The sequence below is a fragment of the Haliotis rufescens genome, unplaced genomic scaffold (genome assembly GCF_023055435.1).
Source record: "Haliotis rufescens isolate VD_foot unplaced genomic scaffold, xgHalRufe1.0.p SCAF_4, whole genome shotgun sequence".
In the NCBI taxonomy this organism is placed as follows: domain Eukaryota; kingdom Metazoa; phylum Mollusca; class Gastropoda; order Lepetellida; family Haliotidae; genus Haliotis; species Haliotis rufescens.
In genome coordinates this window covers 8,443,826-8,463,574 of record NW_025964112.1, presented here as the reverse complement: position 1 = coordinate 8,463,574, position 19,749 = coordinate 8,443,826, and the positions used below count along the sequence as shown (strand labels likewise).

The 19,749-nt window shown below is 43.2% G+C and overlaps 1 protein-coding gene across 1 annotated transcript; it reads right to left on the bottom strand.

The window, feature by feature from the left end:
* Nucleotides 1-3,850: 3,850 nt before the first annotated feature.
* LOC124135851 (probable acyl-CoA dehydrogenase 6) lies at nucleotides 3,851-18,006 on the bottom strand. The gene is made up of 9 exons (XM_046501473.2): nucleotides 17,812-18,006; nucleotides 17,169-17,289; nucleotides 14,839-14,968; nucleotides 11,731-11,837; nucleotides 10,112-10,279; nucleotides 9,361-9,534; nucleotides 8,605-8,766; nucleotides 7,127-7,277; nucleotides 3,851-5,170 (listed from the first exon to the last, which is right to left on the bottom strand). Exons 1-9 carry the CDS (start codon nucleotides 17,971-17,973, stop codon nucleotides 5,077-5,079), a joined length of 1,269 nt encoding a protein of 422 aa, XP_046357429.2. The 5' UTR covers nucleotides 17,974-18,006; the 3' UTR covers nucleotides 3,851-5,076.
* Between the last annotated feature and the right edge of the window lie 1,743 nt (nucleotides 18,007-19,749).

The window sequence follows — 19,749 nt, the reverse complement described above, 5'->3', positions numbered from 1 at the left end:
CAACATCATGGACCAAGTTTGCAAGTTGTACACACACCGGTCGCTGAATGGTCACCCAGCAATAGGCAGGACATGTCCCTTTCCTTGTCGCTGGAGCCGACCTCAACAGGTGGTTGCCATGAACGTCCCAGATGTGTGGCACTGTGTGGTGTCCATGCATGGGATGTCAGCAGTTGGCGTGAAGACATCGTCCATATGGTTCAAGATAAGCCAGTTGTTAAAGAAGTTACTGGTGGAGAATGTGTGAAGCTCTGGTGTTACAAAACGAGTGTCTTTTAACTCGTTAAATAGGTATACAATTTAAACAATGTCGATATCACTTCAAATCATTTAAAACTTTAAAGAATTAACTTAAAAGTTCCTTTCGACAGTTACTTTTCTAAAAATTGTGGTAATGTCTTGGTTTCTATTGACAAAACCTGTTTTTTATACGTTACTTGATATTGCGGCGTTGAACAACAAACAGTGGTAGCTCATGTTGCTGCTCGTTGTGGCAGGCGTTTGGCAAGGGACTGGTCATTTGTTACAAGAGCGGGTGGGTGGTCGTGAGGTCGGTCTAAGCTTAGGTCCGCATGAAATTTTGCTGCTACTGTCTGGTCACTGATGTTCCTGCTACTGTCTGGTCACTGATGTTCCTGTTACTCTCTGGCCACTGTTGTTCCTGCAATTGTCTTACCTGTGATGTTCCTGCCACTGCCTGGCCGTTGATGTTACTGTTACCCTCTGGCCACTGACGTTCCTGCTACTGTCTGGTCACTGATGTTCCTGTTACTCTCTAGCCACTGATGTTACTGTCTGGCCTGTGATGTTCCTGCCACTGTATACCCTGTGATGTTCCTGCTACTGTCCAGCCTGTGATGTTCCTGCCACTGTCTGGCCACTGATGTCCCTGGTACTCTCTGGCCACTGATGTTACTGGTCGGCCTGTGATGTTCCTGCCACTGTATACCCTGTGATGTTCCTGCTACTGTCTAGCCTGTGATTTTCCTGCTACTGTCTGGCCTGTGATGTTCCTGCCACTGTCTGGCCACTGATGTTCCTGCCACTCTCTGGCCACTGATGTTACTGGTCGGCCTGTGATGTTCCTGCCACTGTATACCCTGTGATGTTCCTGCTACTGTCTAGCCTGTGATGTTCCTGCCATTGTCTGGCCTGTGATGTTCCTGCCATTGTCTGGTCACTGATGTTCCTGTTACTCTCTAGCCACTGATGTTACTGTCTGGCCTGTGATGTTCCTGCTACTGTCTGGCCACTGATGTCCCTGTTACTCTCTGACCACTGATGTTACTGGTCGGCCTGTGATGTTCCTGCCACTATATGTGGCCTGTGATGTTCCTGCTACCCTCTGGCCACTGATCATCCTGCTGCTGTACGGCCTGTGATGTTCCTGCCACTGTCTAGCCTATGATGTTCCTGCCACTGTCTGGCCACTGATGTTCTAATCTCTGTCTGGCCCCTGATGTTCCTGCCACTGTATACCCTGTGATGTTCCTGCTACTGTCTAGCCTGTGATGTTCCTGCTACTGTCTGGCCTGTGATGTTCCTGCTACTGTCTGGCCACTGATGTTCCTGCTAGTCTCTGGCCACTGATGTTCCTGTTACTCTGACCACTGATGTTACTGTTCGGCCACTGATGTTCCTGCCACTGACTGGCAACTGATGTTCCTGCCATTGTCTGGCCACTGATGTTTCCGTTACTCTCTGGCTACTGATGTTCCTTATACTGTCTTGCCTGTGATGTTCCTGCCACTGTCTGGCCTGTGATGTTCCTGTTACCCTCTGGCCACTGATCATCCTGCTACTGTCTAGCCTGTGATTTTCCTGCTACTGTCCAGCCTGTGATGTTCCTGCCACTGTCTGGCCACTGATGTCCCTGTTACTCTCTGGCCACTGATGTTACTGTTCGGCCTGTGATGTTCCTGCCTCTGTCTGGCCTGTGATGTTCTTGCCACTACCTGGCCACTGATGTTCCTGCCACTGATGTTTCTGTTACTCTCTGGCTACTGATGTTCCTGCTACTATCCGGCCTATGATGTTCCTGCTACTGTCTGGCCACTGATGTTTCTGCCACTGTCTGGCCTGTGATGTTCCTGCTACTGTCTGGCCACTGATATTCCTGCCGCTGATGTCCCTGCCACTCTCTGGCCACTGATGTTCCTGCCACTGTCTGGCCACTGATGTTCCTGCCACTGTCTAGCCACTGATGTTCCTGTTACTGTCTGGCCTGTGATGTTCCTGTTACCCTCTGGCCACTGATCATCTCGTTACTCCCTGGCCACTGATGTTACTGTTCGGCCTGTGATGTTCCTGCCACTGTCTGATCACTGATGTTCCTGCTACTGTCTGGCCACTGATGTTCCTGTTACCCTCTTGCCACTGATAATCTCGTTACTCTCTGGCCACTGATGTTACTGTTCGGCCTGTGATGTTCCTGCCTCTGTCTGACCTGTGATGTTCTTGCCACTATCTGGCAACTGATGTTCCTGCCTCTGTCTGGCCAATGATGTTTGTGTTACTCTCTGGCTACTGATGTTCCTGATACTGTCTGGCCTGTGATGTTCCTGCTACCCTCTGGCCACTGATCATCCTGCTGCTGTCCAGCCTGTCATGTTCCTGTCAGTCTGGCTACTGATGTTCCTGCTACTGTCTTGCCTGTGATGTTCCTGCCACTGTCTGGTCACTGATGTTCCTGCCACTGTCTGGCCTGTGATGTTCCTGCTACTGTCTGGCCTGTGATGTTCCTGCCACTATCTGGCCACTGATGTTCCTGTTACCCTCTTGCCACTGATGTTTCTGTTATTCTCTGGCTACTGATGTTCCTGATACTGTCTTGCCTGTGATGTTCCTGCCACTGTCTGGTCACTGATGTTCCTGCTACTGTCTGGCCACTGATGTTCCTGTTACCCTCTTGCCACTGATAATCCCGTTACTCTCTGGCCACTGATGTTACTGTTCGGCCTGTGATGTTCCTGCCAATGTCTGACCACTGATGTTCCTGCCACTGTCTGGCCAATGATGTTCCTGCCACTGATGTTTCTGTTACTCTCTGGCTACTGATGTTCCTTATACTGTCTTGCCTGTGATTTTCCTGCCACTGTCTGGCCTGTGATGTTTCTGTTACCCTCTGGCCACTGATCATCCTACTACTGTCCAGCCTGTGATGTTCCTTCCACTGTCTGGCCACTGATGTCCCTGTTCGGCCTGTGATGTTCCTGCCTCTGTCTGGCCTGTGATGTTCTTGCCACTATCTGGCCTGTGATGTTCCTGCCACTGTCTGGCCACTGATGTTCTAATCACTGTCTGGCTACTGATGTTCCTCCACTGTCTACCCCGTGATGTTCCTGCCACTGTCTGGCCTGTGATGTTCCTGCTACTGTCTGGCCACTGATGTTCCTGCTACTCTCTGGTCACTGATAATCCTGTTACTCTCTGGCCACTGATGTTCCTGCTACTGTCTGGTCACTGATGTTCCTGCTATTCTCTGGTCACTGATGTTCCTGTTACTCTCCGGCCACTGATGTTCCTGCTACTGTCTGGTCACTGATGTTCCTGCTACTCTCTGGCCACTGATGTTCCTGTTACTCTCTGACCACGGATTTTCCTGCTACTCTCTGACCATTGATGTTCCTGTTACTCTCTGGCCTGTGATGTTCCTGTTACTCTCTGGCCTGTGATGTTCCTGCTACTGTCTGGTCACTGATGTTCCTGCTACTCTCTGGCCACTGATGTTCCTGTTACTCTCTGACCACGGATTTTCCTGCTACTCTCTGACCATTGATGTTCCTGTTACTCTCTAGCCTATGATGTAAGCCCCCATGAGTAATAAGAGTGACAAGGCAAATACTGGAAACTGATTCACAACGATATGTTTATTTCTTACACAACACTATTATTATTTCTAACAGTATCTAATCCCTGAGTGTTTTTCATAACTATTTCACTTCTGTAGAAATCAGACAAATGTCTCATAAAAGTTGCAAAACTGATTATATGTTGTCATATACATGAAAACCAATATCAGCCCTGTACACAATGAAGTGGGATACACATCTCAAACATTCTAATCATCTGATTTGATTGATGAACTAAATACATTCGGACAGGGTAACTGATTTGGACTTACTGAGCAACTTAGGATCACAAGTGATTTGTTTAATGTCTATCATCCAGATATTCTGTGTCCAACTATACTTTACCGTAAATCATTTTATATGTTTTAATAATTGAACATTTGAAAAACTTAATTACTGTATCATTTACTTGTATTCTATATCATAACTCTTGCTATACAAAATGCATAGAATATTTATTGATTTTTTTGGTACTGTTATTGACAGATGTTCCATTCTGTAATTGAAAGAGAAAAAATATATTGAATGTACTGACAATGTACAAATTCAGTCTCTTTAATATGTCAAAAAAACACATGAGTTACTTTGAAAACAGACAGCATAGAGAATAATAACAAGGGCAAGATTCACTGTAAATAATCTCCAAATATCATTTTCATAATTATACCAGTACATAAGAAGCTGGACTCTCATGAAATATATATATAAAAACATACACACAAGTTTATGCTGTGGAACCTGAATAATCCGTATGGTACCATACTTGGTGAAATGTTGGCATTAACAAACTCCTAAATTAAAGAATCATTATGGGATAATTGGGTGTAACTGAATTCAAAGAATATATACTACTCAAAAGAAGTTGAAGACCACCCAATGCTTTCATATTATTTGAACTTCTTTTGAGTAGTGTACATAATAAGACATAACTATTCATCTGTGAATGTCCTGTGGTTTTACATCTTGCTTGTTCAAGAGGACAAACGAGTGGAAGCTCCTTCAGTACAGAACCAGTGTATGTTGTCCTGCAAACATTCCACCACTCCGCTCTTAATCACTCTTAGTCCAACAACGCAGTCACAGCAATCTGAATGACTGAGCTCATATGCTATGTCATGGCCTGTAGACTTCATTGAATGATTGTTTAGGGGCACAGTTCTCTCAAGTTTTCCTTCAAGCCATTCATACATCATGTATATACAGTATGTACATCTGTGCATCTGATTTACGAGGAGGGAGGCAGGATTTTCATGTATTTACAGATGATTGACAGCATCACTTCATCAGCACCGCCTCCAATGGACAGAAGTCTGAAGTCCCTGAAAACAGTATGACAAAAAATATATGAGGAAAGACTGCTTAAACATTGATTTCTGTTCTGCACAAAGGTATGAATAAGACTCATCAGTCTTGCAGACTAGCACATTGTATGCACAGTTTTTGTGGGGACACCTGGTAGAACATTATCAATGGTGCTCTTTAGACATAATGATCTTCCATTTTCTTGGGTCCAGACCACCTCAGTGGCCTTCTGATAGAGGGTCCGCCTGGCCACGTCATACCAGAAGACTTTAAAAGATGGTTCTTGTCGTTGTCTGGCGCTTGGCATTAAGGGTCTAAAACAAGGACTGGTCGACTCGGAGTCCATAATCGTGTCTGGGGTATTCAAGTTAAGCTGCAGCATGGTATATGTATCTCAGTGGACTAGCACTGTAAAATTGATATTAGTCCGGACTGGTACAAGCAGCCACACACACATGTGCATGCATGTTGCTATATAAGTGCAATAATCTTGGACACGATGATAAACCCAATTTCACCTCACCTTCTAGGGTCAGCTGATCCGTAAACAAATTAAACATTTTAAATAAATGTCAGGCTCAGAAGTTGTAGCTATCAAGTTACGGTGTTGTCTGGTAGACAGAAACATATTGTATGTGTCATTGACATGGTACATAGACACCAGGGATCATAATCAGAGTGAATGTGGGATTCGAACCCAGGAACAGCAGAAACCCAGGATCAGTTGCAGGCTTATTAAAATCAGCTGTTTTACTCTGATTCCATACCTCTCTGCATGAAGATCTGAGGATACCTCCATAGGTGGTCGTGACAGGGGAACTTTCTGATGAGTACTGAGGTTTGTAAATTCTCTGTACATACCAACCAGCACACGTCAGATTTCTGTATCATGGAATCCAACTCTTACATGACGATATGTGGATATTTTATATGCTGTTTCTGATGGAGTTCTGTTAAGTGAGGTGAGGTGAGGTGAAATTGGGTTTAACGTCGCGTCCAAGATTATTGCACTTATATAGCGACGTGCATGTATGTGTATGTGTTTGTGTGGCTGCTTGTACTAGTCTGGACTAATGCCAATTTATAGTGCTAGCTCACTGAGATACCATGCCGCAGTTTAACATGAATACCCCACTCAGACACAGTATACTGACTCCGAGCCGATCAGTCCTTGTTTTAGCCCCTTAATGCCGAGCGCCAGACAGGGTAACAACAAGTACCATCTTTTAACGTCTTTTGGTATTATGGGCGGGGTATCGAACCCCGGACCTTCCGCTGTCCGGATGGACGCTCTACCACTAGACCACAGAAGCAGTCTACTGTTGAGTGATATTTGTGTTATATGTGGGTTTTCATTTGTACAAATCAACATTTCTGAACTGAGGTGGCCAAAAAAATAAAGATGGAAAGTTGACAGTGATTTGCTCAAGAACCCATGCAGTATTTCTTTTACATTGGGCAGTCAAATTTAGCTCAGGGTTGACCTGACTGGACCTTCTATGGGGGTGTTCTCAGGTCTGTATGAAGAGTTAAAAAGATCTGAGATAAGGAGAGGTGAAATTGGGTTTAACGTCACGTTCAAGATTATTGCACTTTTATAGCGACATGCATGAACGTGTGTGTGGCTGCTTGTACTAGTCCGCACTAATGCTGATTTTATAGTGCTAGCTCACTGAGATACCATTGCCCAGTTTAACATGAACACACCACTACGACACAGTATACTGACTCCGAGCCAACCAAACCTTGTTTTAGCCCCTTAATGCCAAGTGCCAGGCAGGGTAACATGAAGTACCATCTTTTAACGTCTTTGGTACGACGTGGCTGGGAATCGAACCCAGACCTTCCGCTCTCCGGGTTGACACACTACCACAAGACCACGGTCAGAGCTTAGGTTAGGTGGGTAATGTGAACTCAATTTGTCCAAATCTCTTTTCTATTATGAGAGTCCATTGTGTTTATCATACACTCACCTGTACAAGCGACTAATGAGCACTTCATCAGTGTAGCCCATCCCTCCCCAGTACTGCAGACAGGAGTCGCACACCTCCCTCGAGAGCCGGCCTGCCTTCAGTTTACACATGGAGGCCAGCTTGGTCACATCATTCCCATCCATGTACAGAGCTGCAACAACAAGGTAGGCAATTCAGCTTCAACATAGTACAAGATCCCAGTATCCCATACCCAGTATCTGCAATAATACTGTGAGTACTGGCTGAGTAAACTAGTCAATATGATAGACAAATATACACCAAATAAATATGTAATTTGTCACATGGAAACCACATATTATCAAGATATAAATCTGTCATGTTATATATTAAGCAGGCCTTCAACATGTTCAAGAGCAGAAATGTACTTTCATGAACCATGTGAGTGAGTGAGTGAGTTGGGTTTTACGCCGCTTTTAACAGTATTCCAGTAATATCGCGGCGTGTCAGCTTAATGTGGGAGGAAAGCCTGAAGTGATGCAGGTCTCAGACGTTTACCACTTCGGTGAAACCCATGAGCACGGGTATGGTGCTGACAAACCTAGAAACATAATCGAACCGGGATTCGAACCCACAATCATCTGGCGTGTCCAAGGGACGCAACTCTGCACAGCGAATCGCGGCGCCTTAGACGACTGGGCCACCCATGCCCCCCAGGAACCATGTGAACCTATACTCAGTGTTATTATTGATAATTAGAGATAAAATGATCAAATCATAAGCTTCCAAGAGCGCAGTTCCGAGGCATCTATGAATTGTATATATATCATGTATATTTGTTATGAAAGTGACACTTGAGTTTATTCTTTTATTTCCTGCATGAACATCCACCATCTCAGATATGAGGTGGGCATGACCAAAATACAATTGTCCGACTGGCAAAAAAATATTTCTAGATCCCTTGAATGAACCATTATATACCCACACTGACTGTTACCTACCATGTATTGCCATGTCTGCCAAACCACTGGGTGGGTTCATGAGTGTGTTTTGGGTAGCTTTAACTATCACCTTCAATCTTGCTCTTTTCATTGTTTTTTATAGTCCTCCATTTTTCAAGTTTAATGAAATCATCGAATCAGCATGACAGGGGCATAAACAACATGTTCTTCAAATGTTAATCACATCGTCAACATACTCAGACCTAGTGACGCTAGTCGGCATGTGTTCATATTTGACTTCCTACATACCTAGGTGACCCTTCAAAAATGAAACCAACTGTATTTGTAAATGATACTACACTGCATAGCCTTTCATAAATAAACATTTGAATTTGAAAATGCTCCCTTCCTTTGTCCTCGATATCCTTATCACAGTACGGTGCAAGGTGAACCGGAAGAGGGGCAAATGGGTTGCAGGGTGCAAGGGTCTAGAAGTTTCTTTGTGTCATATCATGGTTGGAACATCTGAACCCTTTTCCCTCCTGATATCCTTCAGGCATTTAGAAGAGGACTACGTACCAACAGCCCTATACAGCAGAGACCGAAGACTCTCAATCTCAGTCTCCAGCTCGGCAAGGCGGAAGTGGACCACCTGGTTGCTGAGGATCGGCTTCCCGAAGGACTTCCGCTGAGCCGTGTATGCAGCTGTCTCCTGGACGATCTTCTCTAGGGGAGCCAGGACTGAAACAACACCAGCTTCGGGATGTATTTCTTACCTTAATGCCATGATCAGCAAGTTGAATGTTAGGAGGTCAATATACAATCTTGACATGGCTTATTACGTTCAACATCAACTTAGAGCTTTCTTTGTGGTTAATGTCGACTTCCTGTTAGCCATTTCATTGGTCTGTCAAAGGTCACCAAGGTCTTTCTGACGTGACCTGTAATGGGATGTCCTCAGCGAGAACTCATATCTAATTTTAATGAGACTGAGGTAATCTAAAACATGTGATTAATCCTGTCTTGTTTACTTAAAGCATTACTTGTTTATTATTGAGCAAGTTTATCTCTGCAGCCCTTGTAATATGCAGCTGCTAGCCGATTCGTCTCGCATCAAAACACGAGCTGTGTACCACGGAGTATGCTGATCACTGTGTTGGATTAACAAGACTGATTTTGGTAATTTGTTGCAAATTAAGTGTTTCGGAGTCGGAGTGCGAGACTGTCAGATGAACGGGTCTAAGTAGCACTGATTTAATCGGTTCCCATCATTAGTGTCGGATTAACGAGTGTCTGATTAACGAGGCTTGACTGTAAAACAGTGTCAACACCCACCAAGAGCTGCTGCATACAGTCTCTCCTCCTGAAACTGCAACATTTGGTAGGTGAATCCCATCCCCTCCTCTCCAATAATATAGCTGGCTGGAATACGAACGTCTTCAAAAAATATCTGTGCTGTGTCAGAACACTTCATTCCCATCTTTTCAATCTTCTTGGCAACCTGGATACCTGCAAAGGAAGATGACAAAAACAGGTTGGTCTTCAGCACATCCACCATCATCTTCCCATGACAAGATGCAGCTGATACGTTTGGTTCCACATAAAAACATCTTGCCGCAACTTTTCAGGGGCACACAATACGAATGTCTCTTATCTGGGCAGAAACAAGTTCTTCTCACACAAGATAATGATGGTAACAATGCAGAAAAAGAGTTGGGAATGTTATGCACTTATTCCCCACCTTCTTCTAAAAACCTAACGGGATGAGGGTTGTCCAAAAAGATGTACTGGCCCTTAATTTAGAACCAAGTAAGTTTATACATTCAGGTTTCAGAATTTAGTTCAGTGATATTATTTTTCATAAAATCAAAGATGGCTGCTTTGTTGCCATTTTGGATTTGAGTTTGATGACTATTCTATGCTTAAGTCCCCTCATCCCTGGATTACTGGTACCTAGTGAAAGTACACTCAATCCGACAAGTGTAAAATGTGTGATACGATGCAAATGATATTCTGGCCAGATGAGTTCTGAATGACAGCACATTATGCTATATGGAGAATGGTTTGGATCCAGGTGTCTCCTCACCTGGAAGGTCCATGGGTAGACAAATGAGAGACTTGTTCTGGTGGGCCTTCCCTTGCCCCGTGTTAGCTAACAGACACATCCAGTCTGCCTGTGTACCATTAGTTGTCCACATCTTGCCACCATTGATGATGAGATCATCTCCAGTTCGGGATGCTTTTGTGAAGATACCTGATAGACAATATCAAATAAATCTTTTAAAAGATTGTTGAGGGTTAGTTTGCTTGAAGCTTCATTAAGAATTTTCTAGTGACGTTTTACAAGTTGGAGAAATAGTCAAAGTGTTAGGTATGCTGAGACTATCGTATGTGAACCTTGACCTCCTATTATTAACTCACTCGGTCACCTATTTGGATGACTTATTTTTCTATGACCTGGCTTCTGATCCACGCAATAGGGATACGATGACATGCATCAACCATGTCACCAAGCCTGACCAACCCATCCCGTTAGTCGCCTCTTGAAAACCTAGTTGCACCAGACAAAACCAGTTTGCACCCTGGGCCCACTTGCACAAAGCGATCTTAGTGCTAAGATGATCGTAACTCCCATACTTTAACATAGGCTAACAATAGCTGTAGCGCTAAGATCGCTTTGTGAAAGTGGGCCCTGGTTCCACAAAAGGAACTAAACACATAATCTTGCAGTACACAGTTTGATGACAAGCCCAAGAAAGCATGCCAAATAAAGGGGTTAGTGGTGTAGTATTATTGGCAGAGCTTAAAGGTATTGAGAGGGTTCACAAATCATTGTTGGAATGAAAAGTGAGGGTTGGTCAGACACACATTTGAACTTGTATTACAAGCACTTGGTGCATGAATACATAAATATTACGCTGCACTTTTCAATAAAAGGTTGCACTGGTGAATGTGTTATACAGCTCAATCAGGCCATGGAACCATCAAATGGGTTGGACTTTCGATTTCTATGAATGATTTCCAATAACAAATAAGCAGGATCTGGCAGAAAAAATAACTGAAATAACATCTGACATAATAACACGTAATAACACCTGAAATAACCTGACATCTTAACTAACAACACCTACATAATCAGCCAAAATACCCAACAATGATACCTGACATTATAACCAACAATAACATCATACATAGTAACCAACTGTAGCAGGACGCGGAGTCATCCCACAGATGACATCCTTACCTTGTCAGCTTGCTGACGGGGTTAACCTCTTTGGTCATGTGGACAAGGCGTCTGATCTCGGATCAGAAGGTCCCTGGTTCGAATCCCATCACGGGACTCGGAAACTTTATGGTCGCTACATTGGCGCCCAACGTGGGGCTGAGCACGTTCATATTAAATTTGAGCAAAATAAGCCTCAGTACCCTACGATGCGACCCGGGATGTGCCTTCTGTTGACGGGGGAGTATGTAGCAGGGTGTGCAGTCATCCTACAGATGACATCCTTACCTTGTCAGCTTGCTGACGGGGTTAACCCCTTTGGTCATGTGGACAAGGTGTCCGACCTCTGATCAGAAGGTCCGTGGTTAGAATCCCATCACGGGACTCGGGAAAGTTTATGGCCGCTACACAACAATAACTTGATATAATAACCACCAATACCATCTGATACAGCATCTGCACTAAGCCCCCTGTTTACTTACTTGATACATCTGAGCCGGCGCCGACCTCACTGACCCCGAGACAGGCCACCATGTCACCAGCAATGGACGGAGCAAGGAACTCTCCCTTCAGTTTGTCACTTCCAAACCTGAAAGGAAATTATCCACCTTTGATTCGTCAATAAACTTTGTACCCAGTCTATATATTCCACCCAAATTTCTGGCTGCAAATGGATGAATGTGTTTCATGGGATTCAGATATATAAGTGACATCGTTTGAATTATGTTCCAGGTATGTGACAAGCATACTCCTGACCGATCAAGTCTTCCAATACTGCAACAACACACACTTCCAACCCTGCTCGCAAAACTTTCCAGATTTACAGTACAGTATTCAACATAATAAGCGCCCAGGGCGCTCTCAAAGTTAAAATAGGGGGCTCTTATTAGAATATTATTTTGGTGAAAAACAACAGAGTTGAAAGATCGTAAATTTCGGGGTTTATGCTGACAGCTTGAAATGTTTATATACGACAGATATATTTTTTCCAGAATTTAATTTCCCATAATTAAGAATGCATATAACATACGTATTATACACAAATAAAGAAGTCCTGCGTACATTGATCAATTGGGATTATTAACTAGCCAATACATTAGCAAATATCGCTGTGGGCGCTTATTAGAGCGGGGCGCTTATGACGTCGAATACGGTATATCACCAAGTGAGTTAGTGATAGTGTTGCTATACCTTTGCTTTTCGTAAACCCAATCACCTATAAAAGTCCACCCTCTGTATCTCCAGGGCTAGCGTTTCGGAAAACCTAAACCAACCCCTGGACCCATCTCCGTAATTCTTGAAATCTCAAATTACCCGCCCTTGATATGCATTAGCAATTTACTGACCAATCAAATGTCGAGATAAGGTCATAATTTAAGTAGGGAGGGGGGGCTTCTTATATTTTATTTTATCTTAAAGTCATCAAGCTGAAGACTGGACACCTTGGTAAGAACAACAAATGACTGAAATAACAAAGATAATAAATTAACATTGATTTCAACAGAAGCAGTTGGATGTATCTGTGTCAAACCTATTTTCGTTTTTCCAACTTGTACTCCTGCGTTTATGAATTTATCCTCAGTTTACGTTAACTTGTCATGTTCCACTCAAGCGAACTTGTTGAAGATTTCCATAAGAGTCATGGACTCTGGCAAAGGACAGGCATACCAGTATTTAATGGTTTGACCACCCTCTTGTATTTTCAAAATAGTGACCACCATCTTGACAGGCTGGCATATCGCAAACAGGAAATGGCCGTTTGACAGCTGATGTCATAACAGTGCTTTAAGCATTTCACTCAGGCAAATAAAATTAATTTGTCAGGGGGTCTAGTCTTGAGTCAGACGGGGATGATAATCTAATTTATTATGGCTTAAGGAAAAGGGAAGGGTAAGAGAGGTAACTCGTATCACCTGGAAACTGGTGCAGGGACAGGTAACTCGGGTACTGTAAATCGTGAAATTAATGCGTCTCCAAAAGAATGCGGCCACTGGACCCTAGCCAAAAATGCGACTCAATATGAATGCAACATCCCCTCCTCTCAAGCATCAGTGGATTTCTATCTAAAGATGTCCTCAGTCAGGTTTAGAATCCTCACCTTAATCCAACCTTACATTAATCCAATCACACACCAAATAGCACGGCTTATTAGCGCTGAGTAAAGTACTTCTGCAAAAACAATACAATGGCTCGTGTCAGCCTTTGACGCAGTCGCAAAGAACGTCTGTGGCATCTGTCTGGACTTGCAGGTGTGATCAGTGATGACATAAGTGAGTAGAACTCTTGTCTTGACCTCAGCAGTGAAAATTCACAGGACGTAATTAGTGTTTGAATGACATTGTTTATATACCTTATATACAAATGCTGCTCAATAAACAGTGGTGTGGAATACATCAGCGTATGTCTAAGTTGGTATTTTTGCTATCCAAAATGTCTTATTGTTGATATAAATGCGATGTTTAAAAATGTGAGCAAAGACCACACGCACTTTTTGCATTTAATTCACGCTCGCGTTAATTTCAAGATTTACAGTAATCATGTACTCGGGTACTCGGGTCAGATGGGTCAAGAGATGGACCCAGTACCCACAGGGCTACCCGGACCCGTGGTTAGTCATGTGATATATTGCTTAATAACAAAAAGGATCTAGAACTATATGGTTACACTACAAGTTCTACTAATGTTGGCATTTCTTTCTGACTAGGCACCGATTCCTTCTGACTTTAATACGTTTGAATAAAGATAAAACTTCAGTCAACTTCAGTGTATGCATGACCAGATCGTTTATATGTGTATCTAAATACATTTTGTCCAGGGCTACAGTCTAACTATTCCCAACAGGACATTTGGTACCTATCTCTTGAGACCAACAGCAGTTACCTGGGTAGGGTCGGGGAATAGGAGGGTGGGTACCTGGGTAGGGTGGGGGAATGGGAGGGTGGGTACCCGGGTAGGGTCGGGGAATAGGAAGGTGGGTACCTGGGTAGGCTGGGGGAATAGGAGGGTGGGTACCTGGGTAGGGTGGGGGGAATAGGAGGGTGGGTACCTGGGTAGGGTGGGGAAATAGGAAGGTGGGTACCCGGGGAGTAAATATGGACTTGTCTCAGCCCTACTGGAATCCAAAGCCAGTTGTATTGGACATGAAGACATTCTTCCCATCAAAAACTTTCATTTGCATGTCAGTCAGTTATTCAAAGTTGAATTTCTCACAAACTCAATCATAATCAATGGGACTGGCCAACCCAACATTGAGGCTGGTTTGTAACTTGCATTCTGATTGGTACATTAGGCCTTGTAGCGTAGCCAATCAAATTGGCATATGGAAATCAAGGGTGGGTAATTTGGGATTGTGAGAACAACGATGGGTCCAGGGGTTATTTTAGGTTTACGGAAATGCTAGCCCTGGAGGGATAGAGGGGATTGAAGTCTTGAAAGTATAAATGTTTAGTATGCTTCCGAAAGGAAGGGGAGGGAGTGCATAGGAACTACTATACATGTTTTTACAGCTTTCACCAAAGAATCCTCAGGTGTCGTTATGTCTTTCTCTGTCACATTGACATGACCTGGAGTCAGTATAAAGTGACAGATACCTAGCTAGAGCCGGCGTGGCCATGTCAGTCTGTACTCCTATCGCCATAGGAACACCTCCACAGTTAATGTGTCCCAGCTCCTCAGCCACAGCCATGCCATAGGAGTAGTCCAGCCCAAGTCCGCCATACTCTGTAGTAAATAGACAACAGCATAAACATCACAGCCAAATCTCCCATACTCTGTAGTGAATAAACAGCATAAACATCACAGCCACAGAGTCGTCCAGCCCAAGTCTCCCATACTCTGCAGTGAATAGACAACAGCATTAACATCACAGCCATAGGAGTAGTCCAGCCCAAGTCCGCCATACTCTGTAGTGAATAGACAACAGCATAAACATCACAGCCACAGTCGTCCAGCCAAGTCTCCCATACTCTGTAGTGAATAAACAGCATAAACACCACAGCCACAGAGTCGTCCAGCCATGTCTCCCATACTCTGCAGTGAATAGACAACAGCATAAACACCACAGCCACAGAGTCGTCCAGCCATGTCTCCAATACTCTGCAGTGAATAGACAACAGCATAAACACCACAGCCACAGAGTCGTCCAGCCATGTCTCCCACACTCTGCAGTGAATAGAAAACATCATAAACACCACAGCCACAGAGTCATCCAGCCAAGTCTCCCATACTCTGTAGTGAATAGACAACAGCATAAACATCACAGCCGCAGAGTCGTCCAGCCAAGTCTCCCATACTCTGTAGTGAACAGACAACAGCATAAACATCACAGCCAGAGTCGTCCAGCCCAAGTCCGCCATACTCTGCAGTGAACAGACAACAGCATAAACATCACAGCCGCAGAGTCGTCCAGCCCAAGTCCGCCATACTCTGCAGTGAATAGACAACAACATTAACATCACAGCCACAGAGTAGTCCAGCCAAGTCTCCCATACTCTGCAGTGGATAGACAACAGCATAAACATCACAGCCGCAGAGTCGTCCAGCCCAAGTCTCCCATACTCTGCTGTGGACAAACAGCAGCATGGACATCAAGGTGTGGATGGATGAAACTGTTGTTTATAAGTGTGAGTTAAGAAAATATATGTGAAATCGTTACAAGTGTAACAAATGTTATATTTAGGATAACACTTTCTTCGTAAAAAACAGATTCTCATACTTTTTGGTGTTGAGTCACGTCTGGGATTCGACCCACACTGCCAGAGTGAGGCACCTTATCACCAGCACACAAAGCCAGCGATCTAACCCACTCAGCCACTGAGGCTCCATACCATTACAAGTGTAGTCATATTATTACAACTGAGTTGGGTTTATTGTTGCTTTGAACAGTATTTCAGGAAAATAAGAGGGTCATTAATATTTCCCTCCTTCATGAAACACAATTAGATTTGGAACTGTGCTCACAGACTGAGGATCATCAACAAATTTGAACACATGACCGATAATGGAAATGACTCTAGTTGGGCCTTAGCTCCAAACATCAACACGAGTAATCGAAATGATATCACACTGCGTTTACATCACCAGTGTCTGACCTTCCATACCAAGTGACAATATTTGTTGTGACTTTAGCCCATTATAATGAGATAGATCATGATGTAAAAAACATTGTTTACTAAAATAAGTCCCACATAATCATGATAATAACATAACGCTTACAAAATTAATGAACATGATATCAATGAAAGAGCTTTCCTGAAAATCCTGTTGGCTAAAAATCTTCACAATTTTGTAAAGCAGCTATTCCCTCCCGTTGCTCACATTTATTTTCAAGGAAAGTTTTCTGTTATTACATGATTGTATAAACATATTTACTGTAAGAACTTATTTTCAAGGCAAGTTTTCTGTTATTACATGATTGTATAAACATATTTACCGTGTGAATCAATTAATTACTGAATAAAGAGCATTCAAAACATTGATAAATCACATGGGATAGAAACTTATAAAATAATCAATAAATTGGAATCACTTTTGTTCAGAAAGAAAATACAAACTTACATAAGTCATAATACATTACATGAACATGATCCAAACAGCAGGGCCCACTTGCACAAAGCGATCTTAGCGCTAAGATGACCTTAACTCCCATGCTTTAACATAGGCTTACAATAGTCATAGCGCTAAGATTGTTTTGTGCAAGTGGGCCCAGGATTACTAAAAATGAATTGAAAGTCTTGCTGAATCATGTTCATGATGTTAATAAATGGAACAAATAAAAAATAAAGTTTGAAAGATTTATGAAGTAATGTAAATGAAAAAAATGACTCGACTGGGCAAGGTGGCAAAGCCTGGGAAAGCCTGGGAAAGCCTGGGAAAGCCTGGGAAAGCCTAGGAAAGCCAAGGTAAATCCAAGGCTTCCTACCTGTAGGTTTAGTTACACCCAAGTAGCCAGCATTTCCAAGAGTCTTGAACACATCCTTGGCAGGGAACATTTGAGCTTTTTCCCATTCATCAACATAGGGATTGATTTCTTTATCAATTATCTGAAAACAGAAAACAGTCCTCCATCACTCCTTGTGATACATTACTAACTAACTTCACCAGATTAAACTGTCAGCTATTTATTGCTGCCAACATTGTAAAATTAGGTATGCATTGTGATCCAGTTTACATCTAAACAAAATCTACATTTGCACAAATAGATTGCTCTCATTGTCAACACACTGTGTATGTGACTGATTGTGCTCAAGCATGTTAACAAGCTTATCATGTGTCAGAATATTTTTATTCTTAAATGTGACATGAGTTTCGTTAAATAATCACAAACACGACATTCCTGAGAAGAGAGACGGTCAGCGCCTCATCCCCAGGCGTATCTGTGAGTGGGGTGAAAAGCCTTGTGTTTTATTTGAACAGATACATGGTGACATCAAGAAATGTACCAAGACCTTGTTGTCTACTACTTTCTAGGTGAGTAGCGCTAATGTAGTTCAACACAGGGCAGCTAGAATCATCTATCTCTGGGGACCCTGAACAACTCCACGCGTCATGCATGCGCAATCTACCTTTCTTAGGTTTTCTCTCAGTTGCTTGTGTTCAGGTCCAAACAATGCTTCTTGTGGCTCATTTCGTTGTTTGCATTGTCTTGATACTGACAAATTTCGCACAAAGCAATCTCGCTTTGCTCCAACTTGCCTACAAACCGGGTTTAGCAGACGACGAGCCATCTTTCTGATCAAAGTTCATATCCATATTGTCACTTCCGGGTTTAAAGTTTAAACTCCTTGCAATGTCAAAGGCATCGCTTAGCGCGCAATGCTCTGTACGAAGTTACGATATCGAGGATTGCACGGCACTTCAGAAGGATGGTAAGTGTCTACTCCAGTGCCCAATGTTTATCACAATCACAATGTATCTGTATTAGAGATGATAGGCAGGCAATAAATTATTTAAGTTGTACTGCTTTTCTATTTTGTGATACATGCAGGTGGTCGAAATCGTACCACTATACAGCGTGAAGACAAGTTTCTAGTGACTGCAGCAAGACGTCATCATTTCGTGACTGCCACCACACTCAGAAATTACATGCGGAAAGCCAGTGGCGTCAACGTTTCTACCCAGACAGTGCGTAATCGTCTACGTAAGGCTGGTCTCCGGTCACGGATTGCATGGATTCGCATCCCGCTGATCCGACATCACAGGCAAGCACGTTTGGATCGCGCTGAAGGTCACGTCAATTGGTCCAGGACTGGGCTCCAGTACTTTTCACTGATGAACCGAGATGCTGTCTAGACTTCACAGATCGCCGTGCATGAGTGTGGCATAGACAAGGAGAAATATTTCAGGATTCCAATGTTTCCGAACATGACCGCTATGGAGGGGGGACAATAATGATTTGGAGTAGTATCAGTAGAGCTGGAAGAATCGATCTCCATGTCCTACAGCTGGGCACGATGACAGTGATGACATTCTGGATGAGACGTGAGACATGGTGAAATCGGACCTGACTGAATCCTCATGGGCGATAACGCACGGCTTCGTCGTGCCAGTGTCGATGTTGCCTACTTGGAGCAGGAAACTATTGTCCGCACGGAGTGGCCAGCATGGTCACCAGACCTCAACCCTATCGAACACACGTGGAACGAGCTGCAGATCGAACTCTCACGACGCCCTGCCCTTCCGGCAACTCTACAGGAACTCGGCAATGCTCTTACTGAAGAGTGGCCCAATCTCCACTTGTCATCCATCCAGACACTTATTTGAAGCATGCGATGACGGCACCAAGTTGTGATCGCATCACGTGGATCACATACGCGCTGAGAGAGGTTTATTTTACATTATTTTACGTTTCAGTTGTTGTCAGATAGTCTCATTTTGACGGGTGATCTGATTGATCAATGGTTAAAGTTGTTTGTTGTCATTGTGTGGCACATTACAACGGACCATTAAACATGTCTTCACACAATGTTGTCTTTGGCTATTTCAACAGATACACACCATTGACGTATTACCTATAAAGTGGTGATCCTTAGCAAACTTGCAAGTTATACATGTTGATAATATTGTTTACACTGGTATAGAACGTACAACATAACTTAATATCAAACTTACGTTACAGGATGCAAAACTTTAACAAAAGGTAAATGTATAAATGTGTAGAAAGGTATAAGTAAATGCTAAATGAAATAGAGTGTCTTTTTATACTGTACCTTTACCATATTATGAATTAAATGACTGACATATATACAACACTTATATTTATCAACAATGGGCTGAACCACATGGTCTCACGAGCAGTAATTGACCTGGTTACCATTGCCATTACATCCAACGTACAGTATATCAAATATACCGGTAATACAATAAGTGACTGCATACACTAACCTGTCAAACGTTATCAACATTTATTCTGTACACAACTACACACTTGAAACGTTCAAAGTGATGTTATTACAAAATTGCATGAACAATTAACTACCATTGCAAAACCACTTCTCTAAAAC